The 23039-nt window shown below is 39.2% G+C and overlaps 1 protein-coding gene and 1 long non-coding RNA gene across 2 annotated transcripts in view; both read right to left on the reverse strand.

The window, feature by feature from the left end:
* Nucleotides 1–23039, reverse strand: part of LOC131997656 (uncharacterized) — a 312520-nt gene that overhangs the window by 257002 nt on the left and 32479 nt on the right. The gene's annotated exons all lie outside the window — the stretch shown is intronic.
* LOC106091320 (mannose-1-phosphate guanyltransferase alpha) lies at nucleotides 871–20178 on the reverse strand. Its single transcript, XM_013257804.2, has 6 exons — nucleotides 20036–20178; nucleotides 19199–19966; nucleotides 17685–17821; nucleotides 17503–17623; nucleotides 17294–17437; nucleotides 871–1178 (listed from the first exon to the last, which is right to left on the reverse strand). The coding sequence occupies exons 1-6, from the start codon at nucleotides 20073–20075 to the stop codon at nucleotides 1078–1080; spliced, it is 1311 nt and encodes a 436-aa protein (XP_013113258.1). The 5' UTR covers nucleotides 20076–20178; the 3' UTR covers nucleotides 871–1077.

Consider the following 23039-nt stretch of genomic DNA (forward strand, 5'->3'; position numbering starts at 1 on the left):
TGCGACATAGCCAGTATGACTATACTCCCGTAGTGAAGTAGTGAAGATCTTGCTCTGGCAAGATCGGCCACTCCTTGCACCAGTTACACCTCACCGACACCGACCGATGATGAAGGCGGTTCTGACAAACCGAACAGAACCCGGACGGGTTTCTTTTCAATCCCGGCACGTACCAGAAGCGTGCGGAGAAGGCACTCCGGGATGTGCCTCTTCCATGACGAAAAAAGACGAACACGTACACTGAGGCGGCAGCCTTTGCCGATGAGGATTCCATCGGGTCAATCCGGTGCGTACAACCGGCTGCCATGGGATTGATATCTAAATCTGGACCGATATTGGCGTAATTTTGCACACATACGATGTCAAACACAACACCTCCTACTAATTTTTTTTAAGATCGGACCAAAATTTTGGCTTCTACAGGCTTAACACTCCATATCGGAGGAAAGATATATATGGGGACTATATGTAAATCTGGATCAATTTTTATGAAATTTTTCACACACACAAATTTCGTCAAAAAAACACCTCGTGCAAAATCTTTGAAAGATCGGAATAAAATTGTGGCTTCTACATCCTTAAAAACCCATATCCGATGAAAGATATATATGGAAGATATATCTAAATCTGAACCGATTTTTTCAGAATCAATAGAGTTCGTCCTTGGGACAAAGAAGTGACATATGCAAAATTTCATACAATAAATGCGACCTGTACCTTGATCATAAGAATACATGGACAGATTCTAAGCCGATCGGTATCAATGGGTCTAGCTCTTCTCCATTTTAGCGTTGCAAACAAATGCACAAGCTTATAATACCCTGTACCACAGTGGTGGTGTAGGGTATAAAAATTAAAAAAATTACCTAGTTCACTTGTATATTTATAGTAAACATTTATTGGTTGGTGTAAAATATTATAGTAATAAGGTTCAGTAAAACAAATGATTAAAAAGTACCAACACCGACGTACATTTTCATCCTTCAGACACGCAGAGCCACACTTCCTTCTTTCTGTGTCGCAATGCAAATACAATGAAAATTGCAGTTAGTAACATAGGATATCGTTATGTCCTTTCTATAAAATAATCTCATTTTTAAAACTTCTACCCAGCTCTTTGTGCGGCAAGACGATGCTATTCAAAAGTATTTTTTCCGAAGGCACTTGAACAAAACAACCTGAAAAGATAAGGAAAACCATATATACATACATATTTAGATAAGAGAAATGTGGGAATATAATTTTATTTTATTATTGTGTTAGTAAAGAGGCTATAAAATAAATTCATGCTTTTTTTACACTCAACGAAATTTGTTACACAAAATAGCAAAAATGTTTGCTAACACAACAGTTGTTGTCTGCAGAGAATGGGAAAGCTGCTGTTTTTGCAAACATTTTCGTCTGTTCAACTAACAAAATCTGCGGTTTCATATACAACAATTAAAAAGGCGTTAAGTTCGGCCGGGCCGAACTTTGGATACCCACCACCTCGGGTATATTTGTAAACAACCTTTCATCAAAATCCGGTGAAAATTGCGTACCTTATGTCCCATAGCAATTATTGGGTTGCCCAAAAAGTAATTGCGGATTTTTCATATAGTCGGCGTTGACAAATTTTTTTCACAGCTTGTGACTCTGTAATTGCATTCTTTCTTCTGTCAGTTATCAGCTGTTACTTTTAGCTTGCTTTAGAAAAAAAGTGTAAAAAAGTATATTTGATTAAAGTTCATTCTAATTTTTATTAAAAATGCATTTACTTTCTTTTAAAAAATCCGCAATTAATTTTTGGGCAACCCAATATATTGAAATATGATCCGATTTGGACCAAATACTAATAAGTACAAGTCATTGTTGAATTATGTATGTTTAACAAAATATTGGTCTTTTTAGTAGCTATATCTAAAAATAAACCGATCTGAACCATATACAAAATGGATGTTGAAAAGCCTAACATAAGTCAATATGTCAAATTTCAGTTAAATTGGATTATAAATGCGTCTTTTTTGGGGCCAAGACTTTAAATCGAGATATCGGTCTATATGGCAGTCATTTCCAAATCTGGACCGATCAGAGTGAAATTAAAGAAGGATATCGAAGGGCCTAAAACAACTCACTGTCCCAAATTGCGGCGACATCGGACAATAAATGCGCTTTTTATGGCCCCAAAACCTTAAACCAAGAGATCGGTCTATATGGCAACTATATCCATAACTTTACCGATCTGTGCCATATTGCAGAAGTATGTCAAGGGTTTAACTTAACTCACTGTCCTAAATTTCGGCGACATCGGACAATAAATGCGCCTTTTATAGGCCAAAGACCTTAAATCGGAGGATCGGTCTATATGGCAGCTATATCCAAATCTGGACAAAGGATATTGAGGGGCCTAACACAACTTATTGTCCCAAATTTCAGCAAAATCGGATAATAAATGCGCATTTTATGGGCCTAAGACCCTAAATCGGAGGATCGGTCTATATGGCAGCTATATCCAAATCTGGACCGATCTCGGCCAAATTGACAAAGAATGTCGAGGGGCCTAACACAACGCATTGTCCCAAATTTCAGCAAAATCAGATATAAAATGTGGCTTTTATGGGCCTAAGACCCTAAATCGGAGGATCGGTCTATATGGCAGCTATATCCAAATCTTGACCGATCTGGGCCTAATTGACAAAGGATGTCGAGGGGTCTAACCCAACTCACTGTCCCAAATTTCAGCAAAATCAGATAATAAATGTGGCTTTTATGGGCCTAAGGCTACTAATCGGAGGATCGGTCTATATGGCAGCTATATCCAAATCTGGACTGATCTGGGCCAAATTGACAAAGGATGTCGAGGATGTAGATATAACGCAACTCACTGTCCCAAATTTCAGCAAAATCGGATAATAAATGCGCATTTTATGGGCCTAAGACCCTAAATCGGAGAATCGGTCTATATGAGGGCTATATCAAGATATAGTCCGATATAGCCCATCTTCGAACTTAACCTGCTTATGGACAAAAAAAGAATCAATATCTCTATTTTTCAAGACTTTAGCGTGATTTCAACAGACAGATGGACAGACGTACGGACATGTCTAGATCGTCTTAGATTTTTACGCTGATCAAACGGAAATTGATATTTCGATGTGTTGCAAACGGAATGACAAAATGAATATACCCCCATCCTTCGGTGGTGGGTATAAAAATCTACTACAATATTGAAGACGTACTGCTGACAAAGAAATTTATGTTTTTAAATTATTTTATGCTATCTTTTATTGTTTTAGGCATTTTTTCCAAAGGGGGTCGAGCTTAAGACCACACCCAGTGAAATTGGTCTGCTGATATCAGCAAACACTGTCTGCTGATCTTAAATTAAAAATGTTCAACTTTTGAATGAAACCATATAAAAATTTTGAACTTCTAAACAACAATTGAAGTATTTCTTATATATTGATATAAGTTTTTTCCAATTTTAGGCGTACCTTTTTGTTTTAAAGCATAAATAAGATTTTAGTGTTTTTTTGTCTGCTGTTATTTAAAATCTATCAAAAATGATTAAACAAACAAACAAACTAATTTTTTATGTATATATGATATTTTGAGGCTATATTCAACTTATTACCATCTGATAACAGCATAAAATGTTTGCCGTTTCAGCGAAAAACTACTGGTGTCCCATTTTCAGCAGACTTTCTGTTGTTACAGCCAACATTTTTGCTGTTTTTACTTACAAATTTCTCAGAGTGCATGAGAAATTATGTTGGAAGAAAGGATTTTATTTTGTGTAATATTGTTGAAAAGAATTTATCATTGGTACACATTTCGAAAGATGGCAAAACTCTAGTCATTTTATTGCTGTATTAATGTTCATATGACTGTCATGGCTAGCGATTTTGCAGCTAATTTCTGTGGTATTTATATCACAAAATATAAGAAAAAAAGCATATGGAATGTAAGCATCAACTGAGACACACATTTCCACTTGCCTTCTGGTCTCTAAACTCAGTCATTTAAATTCCTCAAATCTATTTTTCGGCTATGTGTGTAACATTGCAACATTCATTACTTGCCTACTGATCAATATCTCATTAATGAAACTTCCTTAAACCTGCCAGTGCCAACATTTCTTTTCTTTAGGGGCTACCAATGTGTGTGCAATGTATTGACTGCAACAACATCATTTGTCCCTTGCTTACTATCCGCTGCAGATAGTAAGCACAACAATAACAGCATCAACTCACTTTTATGCAATGACGTTTTGTCCCTTGCTTTTTATTCCCTACAAGTGGATGTTTTTATTTGAAAAACGTTTTTATTACTATTTTTCACTTGCTTGTATGTTGTGTTTTTTTCAGACCATGCGTGCTGTTCTTAAAGGTTGCCTGTTATGGCCGGTCGTATGTTTTGATTGCTTTAGATATTTTTTCTGGCTGCAATTGGGAAATTTCTTTTTATTTCAATTTAAATCTTCGCTTTTATTTTATTTAGTTTACTCTGCTTCCAACAACCGAATCATAAACTAAGCAGTAGGCATTTTCAACTAACTACAGACTTTGCAACGGCCACCATGCTGTTATGAAAGTGTAAACACTTTGGTATAAAAGCAAAACTACTGCTGCAATGGCATCAAAATTAACTACTAAAAGTCAGCAGACAGTGTTTGCTATTAACAACAGATTTTTGTCTATGCCTCAAGTGCACAATCAGTTATCGGACTAACGAATGAGGAAGAGACGGATGAGCAGTTCGTCCCCAGCCTTTTAGTAAAGGTTGTGTTTCCGATGTAGATGAAGACAGCGTCAGTGTTAATGAAACAGTCATCACACCCGAATCGAGAGAAAAGGTCAGCGGGTTGACTGCTAAGCTCACAAGATGACCGAGAAAGCAACCCGGGGCACAACAGAGGAGACTGAGGAGCATGCATCGGCAGCACCATCGGGCGAAAGTGCAGGATGCTGGAAGGGATATAACTGACATTCCAAGCACTTCTACGGAAGCTGGAAAGAGAATAAAATCTCCCGAAGAGCATGGCGAGGCAGTGTCCTGCGTAGGGAGAAAAAGTCGCAACAGGAACGATGGAAGCGCGCACGGCCTTGAATCTTCATGGTGGTTCGTGACTTCCAAAAGGACGCCATCACGGAAGGGGAAGATGTTCTCTGAAAAAGGTAAGGAGCCTCCCTCTTACGACAGAGTGTCAATGAAGCACAACAGAGATGAGGAGACGTATGCAGTCTTCGATATCGGCAGTGCATCCGATAGGATTTTACCAGATCATCGGTCCCAAGTGAAAGATCTGGTTAACGAGCGGGTTTTCGAACATTCTTTTTCTTACACCTCGAAATATTCGACTAAGACCCCATAAAATATATATTCTTTATTCTTTGGACATTCTGAGTCGATCTTGCCATGTCCGTCCGTCCGTCTGTCAAAATCACGATAGAGGTCGAACGCGTAAAGCTAGCCGCTTGAAATTTTGCACAGATACTTAATATCGATGTAGGTTGTTGGGGATTGCAAATGGGCAATATCGGTTCAGATTTAGATATAGCTCCCATATGAACCGATCTCAATATTTGATTTCTTGGCTGAAATTTTGCATGTAGTGTTCTGTTATGACTTCCAATAACTGTGTCAAGTACGGCCAAATCGGTCTATAACCTGATATAGCTCCCATATAAACCGATCTCCCGATTTGACTTCTTAGGTCCTTACAAGCCGTAATATTTGTCCGATTAGGCTGAAATTTTGCATGTGGAGTTCTGTTACGACTTCCAAAAACTGTGCCAAATACACTCCAAATCGGTCTATAATCTGATATAGCTCCCATATAAACCGGTCTCCGGATCATCCTTATTCGGTTCCTAGAAGCTTTAATTTTTGCTGGTTTGACAGAAGTTTGGTATGTGGAATTAAATAATGCCCTTCAACTAGATTTATTTTGTGTAGATTCGGCCCGGCCGAACTTAGCACGCTTTTACTTGTTCAAGATTGGCAAGACTAAGATAGACAAAGTTATGCGACACCAAAGGCCTACAGACTTATAAGCTTTACGTCCTTTCTACTCAAAACCATGGAATGTATTATGGATACCATGAAAAAGATCAGGACATCCAGCGAACTGCTCAAATACAAACAGCATGCCTTGCCAAGGGAAGGTCGGTGGAGACTGTTCTGCACGAGGTTGTGAATAAGATAGAAGAATCCTTAGATGCCAAGACGTACACATTGGCAGTGTATGTTGACATCAAGGGCGCTTTTAACAATATGCGGAACGACACACTGATCCAATTGTTAGATCAATACCAGGTGGACCGGATCCTTGGAGGCTGGATAAACCATATGCTAAGGAACAGGTAAACAATTTTTGGTTTTCATGACATAAAAATAAGGGAGAAAGTGACACAAGTCACGCTACGGGGGTGCATTTTATCGTCACTCCACCATAAATATTATATTACGGATGGTGACTGAGGAGGGATTTGAACCCGTATGCTATGCAGACGATGTTATAATACTTCTAAGAAATCTACCTGTTCACGAGAAAGGCGAAGGTGGGCCAATTTGCGTAATTGGACGAATACTTAGTTACCCCTCAGTATTTTGGTGGACTGCGATGGAGAAAAACTGCTACCTATGGATAATACAACAGCTTCAGAAAACAAGTTGTCTTGGCATAGGCGGAGCGATGAGGACCACGCCTACTAGGGCACTAGAGACTATTCTAGATATCCGATCCATCGACATACAGATTAAGTGTGAGGCAGTCACTATGACTATGAGACATAAGGCGCTGGATGGATATAGGATAGGAGCGGGTCATACCAACGCGGTATAATCGAGGCGACGATAAGAAACCCGGATGGATTAGGAGAGGTTTCCGATCGGATACCTGAGATGACACTTGAGGCCGAGTGCGAGACACTGCTGCCAGAGACATTGGATTGACGGAACTCTAGTATTGCCATCTGCAAAATCATGCTACACAGATGGACCTATACTAGAGGACGGAGTGGGCCTGGGTTTTACATTGAGAACCCAGGGACTAAGATCTGCATTCGACTGTCTAACCATAATACGATCCTGCAGGCAGAGATCCGGGCGATCACGGAATGAGTGAGGTGATGTGGTGTTCACGCGAGAACGTCGAGTGTGAACATCTTTATGTTACTGTCCATAAAGATGTTCACACTCGCTGGTCATCAGGGCAATAACAACCAGTACGGTAGGGTCACGAACAGTCTTGGAGTGTAAGAAGAAGATTAATGCCTTCTCTGAGAATGGCGGCCCGCATTACTTGGGTGCCGGGCCATAGCGGATTAAAGGGGAATGAAAGAGCAGGCGATTTGACAGTGTAGTAAGAAGGAGATAAATACCTTCTCTGAGAATGGCGATCCGCATTGCTTTGGTGTCGGAAGGAAGGAAGGAATGAAAGAGCAGACGATTTGGTATTAAAGGCCAAAGGACTGCGTGGACCAGAAAAGCTCCGGGTTAACCCGGAGCTTTTCTGGTCGACGCAGTCCGAGTTAAGGGCGTAGTCGAAGAACGTCGTAACACTGTGGAACAGCGAAACGGTCGGTAGGACGACAAAATCATAAGGGGAGATCCAGATCGTGAGAAGACGAGGCTATAACTGAAAGCATGTAAAAAGGAGGTCAGTATAGCTTTTGGCATCATAACGGGACACATAGGAGTACGAGCTTACTTATGCAAAGTATCTGTGGCAAGTGATAGTAGGTGTAGGGTATGTGCGGAAGGGGATGAGACGTATGAGCAATTCTTATGTCATAACTCGGCTTTCGCGTCTAACAGACACCTGCTCTTAAGTCTAAACACAATACCAGACATGAACCAACTTAGCGGCGTGGTAGGGATTACAGTTAGGGATTTTGTAACTAACACGGAATTTCTGACTTATATTTACTTTTTCAAGATTACTTTTTAGTATGTGAGCGCACAAAATTTCGTTATGCATGGATAACAAAAGCGATCTGTACCTTGATAACAAAACACAGACAGACAGACAAGAGCATTCACGGCTTGACGGACACGGCTAAATCGAACTAGGAAGTAATGCTGAATCGATTGGTGCACTATTAACTGCCAAAGTAGTGGTTCTATGTGTAACTTGTGTTTAATTAACAATGAGCGCCATAAAATGTTGCTTTGTGCTCAAATTGAATTCTAAGACGTAAAATAATCCAATGGAACCCGTGGCGCCGTGGCGGTAAATGTTTTTCGATAACCGATTGTCATAATTCTTCATATTTCGCATAAATATTTTTAATAAAATATTAATTGAATTTTTAATTAAATCCGGACTTTTTCCAATAACGAATGTTATTAAATTATTGGCAATTTTCATTTGAAAAAGAAGTTGATTCAATAGTTTTTTTATTGAATCTAGACTTTTTTTCATTTTGGATTGATTTTTTTGACTGATTTTTTCCCCATCTTAATTAAAAAATAAATTGATATAATATAGGAAGGGCGTTTTAAACCCCCATAAGTCCAACATTTCGGAAATTTATATCAACACTCACGACATCCGCAAATTTTTGGGGTTTTTTGTCATAGGACTGATCATGGACCAAACATATACCTGAAATTCGTATTCCAGGAGGTTAACATATGTGTACCAAGTTGCATCAAAATGGAGAGTTTGCACTAATTTAATATAACATTTGTCTATTTTCGATGTCTTTAATTAATTTTTTATTGATCTTAAAAAATTAATTGTTGATTTCGACAATTTCAATCATTTTTTAATCGGCTCAATAAAAAATTAATTGAAATTTTCAATAATTTTTTTAATTGGATCATTTAAAAATTTATTTGAAAATTTCATAATTGTCTAATAATTGTTTTTAATTCAATATCCAATGTTTTTAATTGAAAAAATTTTCAATCACCATTTTTAAAAACTGAGGCCGAATTATCGCATACGTGAATGTATGAAATCGTCTAAAATCTCTTTCTTTTGAATTATATAACTCTAGGTTGAACGGGAATTTTTGAAATTTAAGAACGCGAATGCTTAAATCGAGCATTATTTATAAAAACTTGGACATAAAAATTTGTATACAAGTGGTACAACACCCATTAAACACGAGATGAAATGTCATTCGATACGATAGCGCACTTGGTAATTCGGCCCCGGAGACGGAGATGTGTGTCCCAGTGAAGGTTGCAGTCAATGCAGCATAGTCCAAAAAAAGAATAAATGCGGGCAGAGGTAAAGCTAAGGAGATTTCATGACTGTCATTTTGTGTGCAATGCATTGACTGAAACAACAAAGTTACGTCCTCGCTTGCTATCCTCTGCTGGTGGATGTTGTGGTCGATTATTTGGAACCTGTTTTTATTGCTATTTTCTTTGAAACACAACAGTTACTACCTAAATGTACATTATCTTTGCAGACTACACGTGAGCTGTGGAATTTTCATTCCAAAAACTAAAATCTTCTCTCCCCCTTACCCTAGTTTTCAGAAACACCAGATCTCGGAGATGTGTGGTGCGATTTAAGCGAAATTTTGGGTGCTGACATATAGTACCCTAAAAATAAAAATTTGATATCCAAATTTCGGATGGTGTACCTAGGGGGGCCGCCCCACCCTAAAACCTACCAAACATATATTTTGACAAATCACGACAATATGGGACTCAAATGAAAAGTAATTAAGATTGGAAAACTTATCTGATATCCAATTGCCGGACCAAGTGTTAGGGGGATCACCCCAACCCCCAAAACACCCCTAAATCGGACATATTTACCGACCATGGCAATATGGGACTCAAATGGCAGGTATTTGCGAGTAGAATTCGAATCTAATATCCAAATGTGGGACCACGTTTCTGGGGGTCTACCCCTTCCCCAAAACACCCCCCAAACAGGACTTATTTACTGACCATGGGAATATGGGGCTTAAATAAAAGGTATTTGAGTGTAGAATTCGAATCTGATATCCAAATATGAAAAGTGTCTATGGGGCCACCCCACCCCTACAACACCACCCAAATAGGAAGTATTTGCTGACTATTGCAATATGAGGCTCAAATAAGAGGGTTTTTAGGGTAGAACACGAATCCGATATTCTCACTGAGTGGCCGCCCATCCCCCAAAACACCCCCAAGCAGGTCATGTTTGCCGATTATGGAAATATGGGGCTCAAAGTAAAGGTGTTTGGGAGTAGACCACGTATCTGATATCAACATTAGGGGCCAATTGTCTAGGGGACGTCCCACCACCATAAGAACCCCCAATAGGACGTATTTGCTCACCAAGACAATTTGGGTCTTAAAGAGAATGGAACTAAATATTTATAGTTTTTAGGGCCAATACCCCAAACCAAACATATTTGCTAACTTTTGCAATAAGGAGTTTAAATGAGATTAGAAAACGAATTTTATATCCAATTTTAAGGCCAATGGCAATATGGGGTTTAAATAAATGGTATATAGATATATGAGAATGGAGCACGTTGCTGATTTCCAGGCTTAGTGTTTGGGGGACCACCCCAATCCCCAAAACACCCCTAGATCGGGGGGCATATTTAAAGACCATGTCAATGTGGGGCTTAGGAATTGAGGGGTAGAGCATGAATCGGGACCAATTTTCTGGGTATCTAACCCTTTCCCAAAATACCCCACAAACAGCAACTTTTTACTGACCATCGCAATATGGGGCTCAAATAAAGATATGTGGGAGTAGAATACGAATTTGATATCCAAATGTAGGACCATGTATTTAGGGCATCACCCCTTTCCCAAAACACCACCCAAAGGGTAAAAATTTGTCGACCATGCCAATATGTGTCTCAAATGAACGGTATTTCATATAAGAAAACAAATTTGATAACCTATTTCGGGGTCATCAGTTTGGGGGACGCCTCCTCGTGTAAACTCCCCTAATCCAATGGCAATATGGAGTTTAAATAAATCAAATTTGAGAGAAGAGCATGACGCTGATAGTTTTTCAGAGCCAAGGGTCTGGGGGACCACCTCACCCCCGAAAACACTCCATGCGAATATCGGGCTGAAATAAAGTATTTTAAGAATGGAGTACACCTTACATCCAAACTTAAGTTCCTAGACCAATAAATATCATATGGGATTCAGATAAAGGCACTTATATTGTTAAACTGTTAGTCAAGCGATATACTATTTGCGTAGCATGGTATTTCACTAAAAGCTCTTTGTCGAAATTAAATATTCCAAGGAAAATTTAATATAAATATAAAGTAAAAGAAGGTGCAGCGGAGCGGGCCCGGGTCAGCGAGTTATCGTATATATGTGGCTGTAGGTATTTTAATGGGATTTTCCTCACTTATACGACCATCCCCGCTCTCTCCTGTTACAGATAGTAGCAATACACTACTGAAAAGTGTCTCCCAATATTAGGGTGTTAATGGGTTTGTAATCGGTGGTAACCGACCGTATTCGAACGGAGTCTTGTTGGTACCTGGCGCCTCAGTTATAGATAAATTTCCACCTAGCGCGCAGAAAATGGAGATAAATGAAATGACACTAGAGGTCGAATGCGAGACACTACTGCCAGAGGCACAGTCTTGGATTGACGTTACTGTTATTGCCATCTGAGAGATCGTGCTACACAGATGGATCAAAACTAGAGGACAGAGTGATGCTGGGAGTCTACATCTAGAATTCAGGGACTGCAAACATTTACGAACAGTCAGCAGAGAGTGTTTGCTGTTATCAGCAGATTATTTCTATGAGCATACCATTGTGGTAAAGGATATTATAAATTTGTGCATTTTTGTAACGATATTGGATTTGGTGTCTCAAAAGCTATCGCAAATTGTGTCACCCGAGACAGTGACGTTCTAATTTAATAAGGCAGGCAGTAATGACATACATATAATAATAATGCTTATGGTGTGTCGTTATCATTAGTTATGTTGGTAAAACATCGAAGCAAAGAGTAATTTAAATATAAAAACGCGCATTCGGAAAAGTATGCAGGTTGCGTCCTCAATTGATTATAGAAATAATTAGATAGCTTACAATTGTTAACAGAGTTTTTTCTATAACTATAAAAAATTAACTTAATGCCTTTTAACTTGTTGAATATAAGTAATGATCATTTGAAGTTGCAGTTACCCAAAACCGAAGTACTTAGTAAGACGATCTCGTGGAAGTGATTTCAAACTTACGTGGATCAGGAAAAAAAATGTTCGAAAACGTTCGGCCTAGTTTTTTGTTTTTTATGTCTTAAAAAGTATTTTCTTAAACCTGTAGAAGTATTAGCTACATTTTCCTACCTTAACAAAAGTAATTTATATTTTTAAACCCATTTCCATAGGATGGGATTGGGTAACTACCATATAAATTAGTACTTCTGTTTGAATTCTTGAGCCAGTAGAAGCCTCAGTTTTTGTCCGATTTGGATAAAATTTTGCACTGAGGCAAATATGTATTTTATGGTCCCAAGACCCAAAATCGAAAGATCGGTCTATGTGGTAGCTATATCGAAATATGGTCCAATTTGGATCATATTCGGTATGGGCCTTGAGAGCTGTAATATAACTCAATGACTCAAATTTCAGCACAACTGCCCGAAAAATATGCATTTTATAGACCAAAACCATTAATCGGGAGATCGGTTTATATAGCTGCTATATAGAAAAACTATCCGATTCGGCCCATATTTGGGGGGGAGAAGCTCAAGGAAGTCTTTGTTTCAAATTTGAGGGAAATCGGATAGAAAATGGTCTCGGGAAGTAAAATCGGAAGTTCGGTCGATATGGGACCTATTCCAAAACGTGGTCCACTTTTGGTCCTAATATTCTATAATAACAACAAATATCTGTTCCAACTTTCATCCACCTACGTAAACTTCTTCTACTTTTGGCCAACTTTACTATGAACTCACGACAATGTGCGTCGTCCATCCACCAAGGATAATTTTCTTTCTTCACTCCCTTCCCAGTCCGCGTTTTGTTCGTTATATAATGTGAATCCGACTTCACTTGATCTTGCAATGAGTGAGTCGCAATGAGAGAGGTCACACGTGGTAGAGGACCTTGAGACGCTAAATAGGGAGATAGCTGCGCAATGCTAGATCTAGAAAGGCGTTTTATGGAGATGGCGAATGACAGGTCTTATTTTGGACTTATTTAGGAGAATATTTCTGCAGGTTTGATGGCCCACCTTACTTTGTCTGACACGAATCTATAGGAGACAAGACAAAAGCATTAAACTCTCCGTCAGAACCAACATACGGAGGAGATCTCAATGCGCGAGTGAGTGAGAGACAGCACTCATTGATATATGAGAAGTTTGCCCCTGCTCCTTAATGGAGTGTTCATGGGCAAATTTACATTTGCATACTAAATTCGTCATTCCTTTTTCAAACACATCGAAATATTGATCTGAGACCCAACAAGGTATATATTTCGTATTCTTGATCCTCTTAACATTCCAAATCAATTTAGCCATGTCCATCCGTCTGTGGATAACACGAAGGAGTGAAGCTAGACAAAAACAACAGGTAAAAAACTCATTAAGTTGGATTTATTTATTATCCAATTTTATTATAAACCTACTATATCCCTTATAAATGTCCACGTATAGGCCTATTTTTATCATATTCGTCACAGTTTCAAATTTCAGGGAAGTCAGATTATAAATGAGGACTTTATGGCTAATGATCACAGCTCCTTTTGGCTGCTATGTGCAAATATGGTCTGATATGGACCATATGCGGTTCGGATACCGGATGGCCAAGTTCAATTCCATGTTCCAAGTTTATAGCAAAAAATGGTCTGATCTGGATGAAATTTGGTTCGGACAAATGGGAAATTTAGTCCAACTCAATGTTCTAAATTTCAGCGAAATACGGCTTTTTATGAGATTAAGAGCCTAAATCGGCATATCGGGCTATATGGTAGCTATATGTAAGTGTAATGCGATCTGGACCATGTTCAGCCCGGACATCCGATCGGGCACGATATACTTGGGACAGTCAGGTGGAGCTGAAGACGCTGACCCAGTGGTTAGGAGTAGGCGAGAACTTCTTCGAGCCATATAAAGGGTGATTTTTTTGAGGTTAGGATTTTCATGCATTAGTATTTGACAGATCACGTGGGATTTCAGACATGGTGTCAAAGAGAAAGATGCTCAGTATGCTTTGACATTTCATCATGAATAGACTTACTAACGAGCAACGCTTGCAAATCATTGAATTTTATTACCAAAATCAGTGTTCGGTTCGAAATGTGTTCATTCACCGTAACGTTGCGTCCAACAGCATCTTTGAAAAAATACGGTCCAATGATTCCACCACCGTACAAACCACACCAAACAGTGCATTTTTCGGGATGCATGGGCAGTTCTTGAACGGCTTCTGGTTGCTCTTCACTCCAAATGCGGCAATTTTGCTTATTTACGTAGCCATTCAACCAGAAATGAGCCTCATCGCTGAACAAAATTTGTCAAAATTTGAACACATTTCGAACCGAACACTGATTTTGGTAATAAAATTCAATGATTTGTAAGTCTATTCATGATGAAATGTCAAAGCATACTGAGCATCTTTCTCTTTGACACCATGTCTGAAATCACACGTGATCTGTCAAATACTAATGCATGAAAATCCTAACCTCAAAAAAATCACCCTTTAGAAGGCTATCAAACTCTGCTGCGTGGCGAATAAACTAGACATAGAAACGGAGAAACGACATCGTCAGGAATGCATCGCCCGCGAGCGCTGATCGTGCTACTGAAAAGTAAAACCTCCCGAGTTTGTTGGTGGGGCAAACGCTTTCTACGCTGACTATCCAAAGCATGAAATCAGACTGGAGACAGAAGTCCTAACTGGTCAATGCAACATTTTTGATGTTGCCTAGGTTCTCTACAGCCACATAATATTCTTGTCATTCTGGACTACTGTAGGGACCTGAAATAAATGACAAGAGAAAACTCTCCCAGATGAAGATTCTTTTTACGGCCCGACTGGATTCCATCGTTGTCTTGTTTGAATATAGCTGCCTCATAGATCTATAACCGAATTTGGGGTCTTGAGCCTATAAAAGGAAAATTTTTCGTTCGACTTCGACGACATCTGGAACAGTGATTTGTTCGACACCAAATATAATCTAAATCGGAGAGCGCACTCTCTCTATATTTATCGCTTAAAAATCAATACTAAAATCATTGGTATGCATGCCTTACGAGGACACTGACCCACCAAATTAGGTGGTGCGCAGCCTTGATCGTGAAAATAGCTGAAGGACGCAGCTGATCTTTGGTTGCGATGCGAACACCATATCATTGACGGCATAACTTTGACGAGTCTCGATGAAGCTGTATTGACGAATTGGAGAGTGTTCAAGGTGCCCTTTTTCTCGGATCATAGATAAATCTACTTTAATCTGGTATTGTCCACGAACAAATATCCATCATACAGGAACCCCAGAAGGACTTCATGTGAAGCATCAAACCATAAGCACGACGCACGTTCGACGGGGCCATAGTGAGTAGCTTTGAGGAGAACTGCCCTCTCATAACCCAGGTAAGAGAGCGGAGGCGTACACAGGGCTAAGAGAGCCAATGGGTCGGCTTCTGTTCATCGGTAGAGGGCGTGAACGAGCCCTCTATATCGGAAGTGTTTTGAGAGAACTGCCTACAAAGGACTTCCGGAACGCTCGGATTTCTTCAATAGACCGGTGATATCCAATGTTTAGATGGCCCTTGGATGCAAAGTGCTGTCGCTGTCGTTGGTTGAAGGAGTGATATCTGAGGGAAGGATAGTGTGGGCGGTTAATTCGTTTGAACATTACAAATCGACTGGACAATATGATATATCGCCTGCTATGTATACGAAATATGTGTGGGGATTTTAAGGACCTGTGCTTTGCTTGGCTATGTGCCGACTGCGTGTCAGGAGGTTAGAGTGGTTATTATTCCCAAGCCACTTCCGGTCTATGGACTATAGGCCAATCAGTCTCTCGTTTTGAAGAACGCTGTTGTTGTTGAACGCGCGCATCAGCAATCTTCTTGACCCAGCATGTCTACACCAAGGGTCGTTCGATTAACAGCGCCCTTAACGAAGCGATGGGTCACATAGAGGGAAGCTTGGGTACTTTACATTGGCTGCCTGCTTATATATAAAAGTTGGGGTCCATATGTAATTCTCCGGTTGACCTCATGACCCTAACTCCTCAAAGGCGGTGCTACCTAGATTTTCGGCAGTGCTCATGGATAATGGGTGGGGTCGTTGCCTTCTTAGAGTTTGGGTGTGGGTCGTTAACATAAGATTTTAAAAATAAGTGGCATTATCCCTAAGGTTTGATTCAGAACAGAATAATAAGGAAGAATGGAACTAATATGAGCGGAAATAGAGTATGATGTTGGTTTCCATTTCCTTTATTTTTCCACCGTTACCATTTCTACTCTTTCGAATTGACATACGTAGCGCTAATTAATATTTGCCTCGATTCCAGTTTACTTAATTTGTTAAAACATCGTCTTCATTTTCTTTTGTTTAACGAAATCCAAGAAATTTTAAAATTTCGGATTTTTAGGCTTTCAGCCCTTCTTGGGTCGCTCTGTTTACACAAATGAGTCCAATCTGAGTAGGGCATCTGACGAGGATGTTTGTTGTCTTCCTAGCAGTTAGGGAGTCACATAGATTTCTGAACGGGTGCAGTGTCTGCAGTGCCAGGTTATGATCCTGGGTCAGGATCGGCGGCCCTGTCAAACTGTCACGAAATATGTGCACAGACAGGTTGGGCTGAAGGCCCTGTCTGCGGGTAGAGGCTTTTCGGAAGCCGCAAGGAGAGTTCTGACGTTTCGCAGCTGCTTTCAGATTGTGCAGGGTCCCGGATTACCAAGAGCTGGCGGGGAACGAGATGGCTGATAAACTTACCGGGTTTGGATAACGAATGGATTCTGCGAGTGCAACGGCAATACTCATTCTGAACACCTGTAAGGGACTAGGATGGCTAGCGGGTCGGAAGTTTTTGTGCTCTGAACGCCATCGTTTCGTTTTTCTCTCTTGGTCTTTATATTCATTTGCATGTGCTCTGTCCATTTGTCAAAGTACTCCCTCACTCTAATTTTGTTTCACTCTCTCTTATTACATCTCTTTCTATAACGAACACAATGAACCAAGAGTCTCCGAGTGTCCTCTTCTAACCTAACCTAACCTTATTGGAAGTCCATGGTTAATACATATGTATGTAGCATGTTATAAAGTTTTCACGTACTCTACTCTTCTACGTAAAGTGCGATTATTGAAAAAAAGAAAAATAAAATAAAATATACAAATAAAACATTTTCTTACCCAAAATAGTTATGGAAGGGTTAAGCTTTCCTTCCTTATTGAACAGAGGTGGATTTTCCATTTTTGCAAAAGGTTTGTTTGGGTCAGGATCACTAGGAGTGCCTTCTACGCGAGACCATTGACCAATAGTAGAGCCACGTCCAACTAAAAATGCAAAATCAAGTAATGTTATGAGAAGGCAAATTTGATGCCTACAACTTAGCACCCACCAATTGAATGTAAAATCAAAGTGTGGTCTTTGATTACGGCATTTTCTAAAATGATCGATTCACGTATTCTTACACCTGGTCCTATAGTAACACCAGGTCCAATTGAAACATTTGGCCCCAACTGGAAAATTAAAATTGAATTAAAATTTGTACTAAAAAAATTAAATGTCTTCATTGCTTACCACTGCACTATGATGAACAGTCGCACTGGGATGAATATGTACATCGGAATGAATGGTACATATAAGATTTCCGTCTCCTTCGCTACGTTTTATGCCAGCATTAGCCAAACGCTCAGGATGCGTTTTCTTGTACAACTCTGCAATAAACAATTAACAAAAACATCCTTTGCTAAATGTTTTTATTTTTCAGACGAAAACATAATGGAAAAAAATATCCGATCCGCACTGTAGTACGATCAAAAACTAGGACCCAGGATCATACATGGCCAAGGACTGCTCCCCCGCTGCTAACCTGAGGCTACTATAATATCGAATATTCAACCCCTTGGCTGTCGGTTCTTTTCTCTAATTGACCCGATGGAACCTCTCATAGAGCAGGGGCTGAACCTGTTTTTATTCAAAAATTTCAGCAAAGTTTTTGTTGTTGCACGCTAAGGCAGTCTTTGCCGATGAAGGACTCCATCGGTCAATCCGGTACGTACAATGGGACTGCTCCCTCGGAAAGTCTGCCGAATATGCTAATGACCCGCACCGACATAAAAGAAAATTCATACCCGTGTTCTTCTTTGTTTCTAGGAACCAATCAAATCCATCTTTAGTTGGTAGCACTGCTAAAATTATCATGCTATTTTCTTTTCCAACCCCTTCTTTCGCTATTGAGTTCGTACCATATGTACAATTATAACATAAGATCCCCGCTTTGATGAGATTCACAATTGATTAAATGTCTATTCTACGGCCACCTTGCTGCAAGATACCAAAAGACACAAGAACCAAATCGTTAGCCAGATTATTCACTACAAAAGTATCGTAAGAGTTGAATGTGAGAGTTGATGGCCAAATAAAAAAATGCCTTACTGGCTGCATATGTAAAATACTATCGGTGGGCTCAATCCCATGGCAGCCGGTTGTACGTACCGGATTGACCCGATGGATTTCTTCATCGACAAGGGGTGCCGCCTCAGTGTTTAACACACTGCTACAACAAGAACAACACAATCCCAGCCGGTTGTACGCACCGGATTGACCCGATGGTATCCTCATCGGCAAGGGCTGCCGCCTCAGTGTACGTACGAAAGATAGAACACAATAAACTGCTACAACGACAACTATGGGTGGGCTAGTGGTAAACTTTGTAAACGTCACTGTGAGCGACATACAGTGAAGACCGAGTCGGAAAGCGTTTCGGAGTTGAACCAGGCGTGCTCAAATTCGAACCAAAATCAAATGTTCGACTTCGGCCTCAAAACCTCGACTCCGGTCAACTGCGCTGCCCTAGTTCATGCAAAAATAAATTGTGTTAGGAACTTATACAACGCATTCCTTTAGGATGGGAATGTAGGATTCGATCATAGTGCGGCTTTACTTGCTTGGCATAAAAAATTTTACTAAGAAACAATGTGTTCTTATTTGCGATTGAGGGAATATCCCTAAATTCTGCTAAATTGCCCGGCTATGAAAATTATCGCAAAAGAAAAGCATATCAATTTAACGATGATAATAATATGACTCACCTAAATAATGACGGTTTGCATATATCGCCGAACCAGCTGTTTTCAATTGAGACCACCAATTTGGTACTGGCATTGCATACAACTTATCCGTTCCAGCTAGAGGGGTCAATACTTCCTGTTCCCATTGGATGTGACCTTGATCTTTGCCATTACCATTGCCGGCGCCGTTTCCAACATAGTGTTGGCCATTGTATTCTTGAACTTTCGAGTGGAAGACTTCTGCCAGTTTACCAAAAATATCCATAGAACACACATATACACCGCAATTGATAAATGTTGAGACATATGAACTCGGTTTCTCTACATAATGCGATACTGCCCCAGTATCCCGATCAAACACCAGACAGCCATAATGGACGGCTTGTTGACGTGTAGCTTCGGTGCTCATAATGGTTACTAACGCCGATTCCGGTCGTTGCCTGTGAAAATTGTACAGCTCTTGAAGCGGAAAATCCGCACATACGTCACCATTCAGCACAAAAAAAGCCTTTGGGTTTCCGGCTCTAATCTGATCGCGAAAATGATACATTCCTCCAGCAGTGCCCAAGGATGTAAATTCCTGCAAGTAGCGTATATTAATGCTGTACAAGTTTTGCATATCAGCCACAAAGTTTTCCATTTGCGTCTGCGGGTAATAGCCAACGATAAGAATCTCCTTTAGCTCTGGCAAATGTAGACAAGCCTCAATGTGATGCTGTATAATCGGACGTCCAGCTACTGGAAATAGAGGCTTTGGCGTATCCAACGATAGGGGTCGGAAACGGGTTCCTTTATTTCAGAACAATGTGGAAACATAAACTCTCAAAATGCAAATATAAAGTAATTGTAAAGCCAAACCTTTCTGCGGCCCACCAATTAGAATTACAGCCTTGATCATCTTTATTCTTCCTCTAACGATGTATACCCAATGCTGCTAGTGCTACGTGGTGCTTCCCACCGGTGTTATCTATAATTTTCTTCAAAATTTCCAATATTTATTTTGATTTTCAACTAGTGTTGGAAAAAGTTTTCAAACAGCTGTTACAGTATTAGAGAATGCAGCAAAGATGGCCAAGCCTACCGAATTCAAACCAAATAGTCGCTAAAATCCCAATCGCAAGTGCGTTCGTGTACTCAGAAATTTGTGCAAATTTGCACATATTGTTACTGGCAGTCGTTCATGTACTTTATTTGCCGACAGAAGAGAGGGAGAGAGTGCACTGATAGCCAAGGGTAAACAATTAAAGGTGGTCTAATTTGTACAATCATATGGAGCAATCCGCCACCTTTTCATCAAAATGATCGACGTTTTGCCAACTCACGTGTGCGCACATGAGCGGAGAATATACGAGAAAGAATATAGCAACAAAGAGAATAGAAACAAAAGTCTGAAATCTTAATACTGGTCGGTTGTTAACAGCTGTTCGCGTGACACCACATTTTTAATCCGTCTTGACTGACAGCTTGCAAATTTCTACCAGTTTTCCATCTAACAGATGTTTTATGAAAACCAGCTGTTTAATTCGAATGAATAGCAGAAGATACTAAAGGATAATTTTTACTGGAAAAGTATGCGAACAGGGCTAATATGTTTCGTTCTTCCGTACGTATACACACGCATTACGAATTTCTTTGTGTATGTTGGCAAAACGTCGATCAGCTTGATGACAACATGGCGGATTGCACCATATGATTTGTGGTTGTTGTACTAATGATACCACCTTTAATTGTTTCGCCATGGCTGGAACCGAAAATTTCGCTAGAGGTACATACCCAGCTTAGGCTGGATATTCTATTCTCAAGATATATTCATTTACAGGTAGTGGCAGTTGCCCAACAACAAAATATTGAGTGCACTATCTGTCAAAATCAGTGATTAGTGCAACTCTGATTTTGTGTATGTTACTAGTTCGCGCCATTTTTCAATGTTTGTGTGTTACGATTCTTAACTATAATAATACACACACACACAAAACAAAACTCGTTGACAGATAGTGCACTCGCGAGAAAGAATTGTACTCAGATGTTTACGGTACTCTACCTGGTAATTATGTCATGTCTATTCTGCTTTCGGAATAGTCGCTGAAATGCTTATTTGTTTCGGGAGCGGAATTTGACAGCAACCAAATGTTATTCTTTCCATACCAAAACACTTTTATCTGCACTTATTGTTTTCTCAATTTTATATATTTTTTCTTAAATAAATAAAGAAAAACGAACCAATGGAAGTATTGAATAAAACAATCAAAAATAATCCCGGCAATAGTCTTAAGTGTTGCCACTACAATAGTTTTTTGCCATTTCCCTTACTAAACAGAGTACTACTTTTCCGCCTATTTTCAGCCAACGTTTCGTCTACGTTTTTTTTTTTTATATATGGAGTTTGACAGCATTCCGCTTGAAAAACTGAATAGAATACTCAGCTTTTTGGATAAACAAAAATCCCTTCCCGTTAACTGCTTTTTACTTTAATATTGGCAGTACTGATACACATCGGAAATAATCAAATATCAACAAAATATTGGGTTGCCCAAAAAGTAATTGCGGATTTTTTAAAAGAAAATAAATGTATTTTTAATAAAACTTAGAATGAACTTTAATCAAATATACTTTTTTTACACTTTTTTTCTAAAGCAAGCTAAAAGTAACAGCTGATAACTGACAGAATAAAGAATGCAATTACAGAGTCACAAGCTGTGAACAAATTTCTCAACGCCGACTATATGAAAAATCCACAATTACTTTTTGGGCAACCCAATAAGTAATTTTAATTTAAATTAAATGTTTCTCGGAGTTCATAATTGTGATTTTAATAAAATTTTAAGCAATTTTGCCATTCCAAAACGTTTAATCATTGAATACACATTTCGTTCTAGTTCTAGTTTTGCCATTCTGATTGAATGATGTCACCACATTTTTTACGAAAGGCGATAGTAAGCGGCGATAAGATTAACCGCTTAGTTAATCGGATATAAAATTTTTCTCCATACAAACTAAGCGAGAAAATGAATGGGTAAATAAAACACAGCTGGCGATAATTAGCGGAGATAAATCAAGCCGCTTAGCAAGAATTTTTCTCCATATAAACGCAGTATGCACCTCCGGCTAAATTTTCGTTGCCATAAGAAATGCATGGACACATGCTAAACGAAATTTTCATTACCGGTACCGTTACCGAAAATTTCGCTTGCAATTACGCAACCCAAGTGAAATTTGTTTGCATAACAGGGTGACATAATAGACATTAGTGAATTTTTTCTTGCAACTACGAATGCAGGTTTGATAACGCAGCTGTGATTTTTTCCTAAAATCTTAAAAATATGTTCTATTTGATCCGATATTCCACACATAAGCAACAAAACAGTGTTATAATGATGAAAATACAAATATAAAATAAGTTTGAACCACTTTGATATTTCCATTTACAGTATTTTCCACTCAAGGAATTTCGTTGGGCTCAGATTTTTGTTGTTGTGCTAATGATGATACCTCTTTATTATACCATGCTACGAATGCATGGTACAATTAAGATGTAGGGTCTCTAGCCCAACAACAAAACTCTACCCCAAAGTTATTTGCATATAGAAACGATTAATTACAGCACATGTATACTTTATTAGCCAAAAATGATTAAAATTCGCGCGAACAGCTGTTAACAGCCGGCCAGATTTGATGGTATTAAGATGTCAGATTTTTGTTTACATTCTCTTTATTGTTATTTTCTTTCTCACATATTCTCCGCTCACGTACGCACACGTACACATACAAGCACACAAATTTCTTTGTTTGTGTTTTTGTTAACTGTCGATCTGCTTGATGCTGGTGGCGATTTCACCATATGGTTTTTATATTGTTGTATAAA

This window comes from Stomoxys calcitrans, chromosome 5 (genome assembly GCF_963082655.1).
Source record: "Stomoxys calcitrans chromosome 5, idStoCalc2.1, whole genome shotgun sequence".
Classification (NCBI taxonomy): Eukaryota; Metazoa; Arthropoda; class Insecta; order Diptera; family Muscidae; genus Stomoxys; species Stomoxys calcitrans.

Coding starts and splice junctions, on each gene's coding strand:
- LOC106091320 (XM_013257804.2), bottom strand. CDS start 20,075: ATGATCAAGGCTGTAATTCTAATTGGTGGGCCGCAGAAAG. Junction 19,967..20,035: donor AATTGGTGGGCCGCAGAAAG/GTTTGGCTTTAC, acceptor TCTGAAATAAAG/GAACCCGTTTCCGACCCCTA. Junction 17,624..17,684: donor CTGTTCATCATAGTGCAGTG/GTAAGCAATGAA, acceptor TTAATTTTCCAG/TTGGGGCCAAATGTTTCAAT.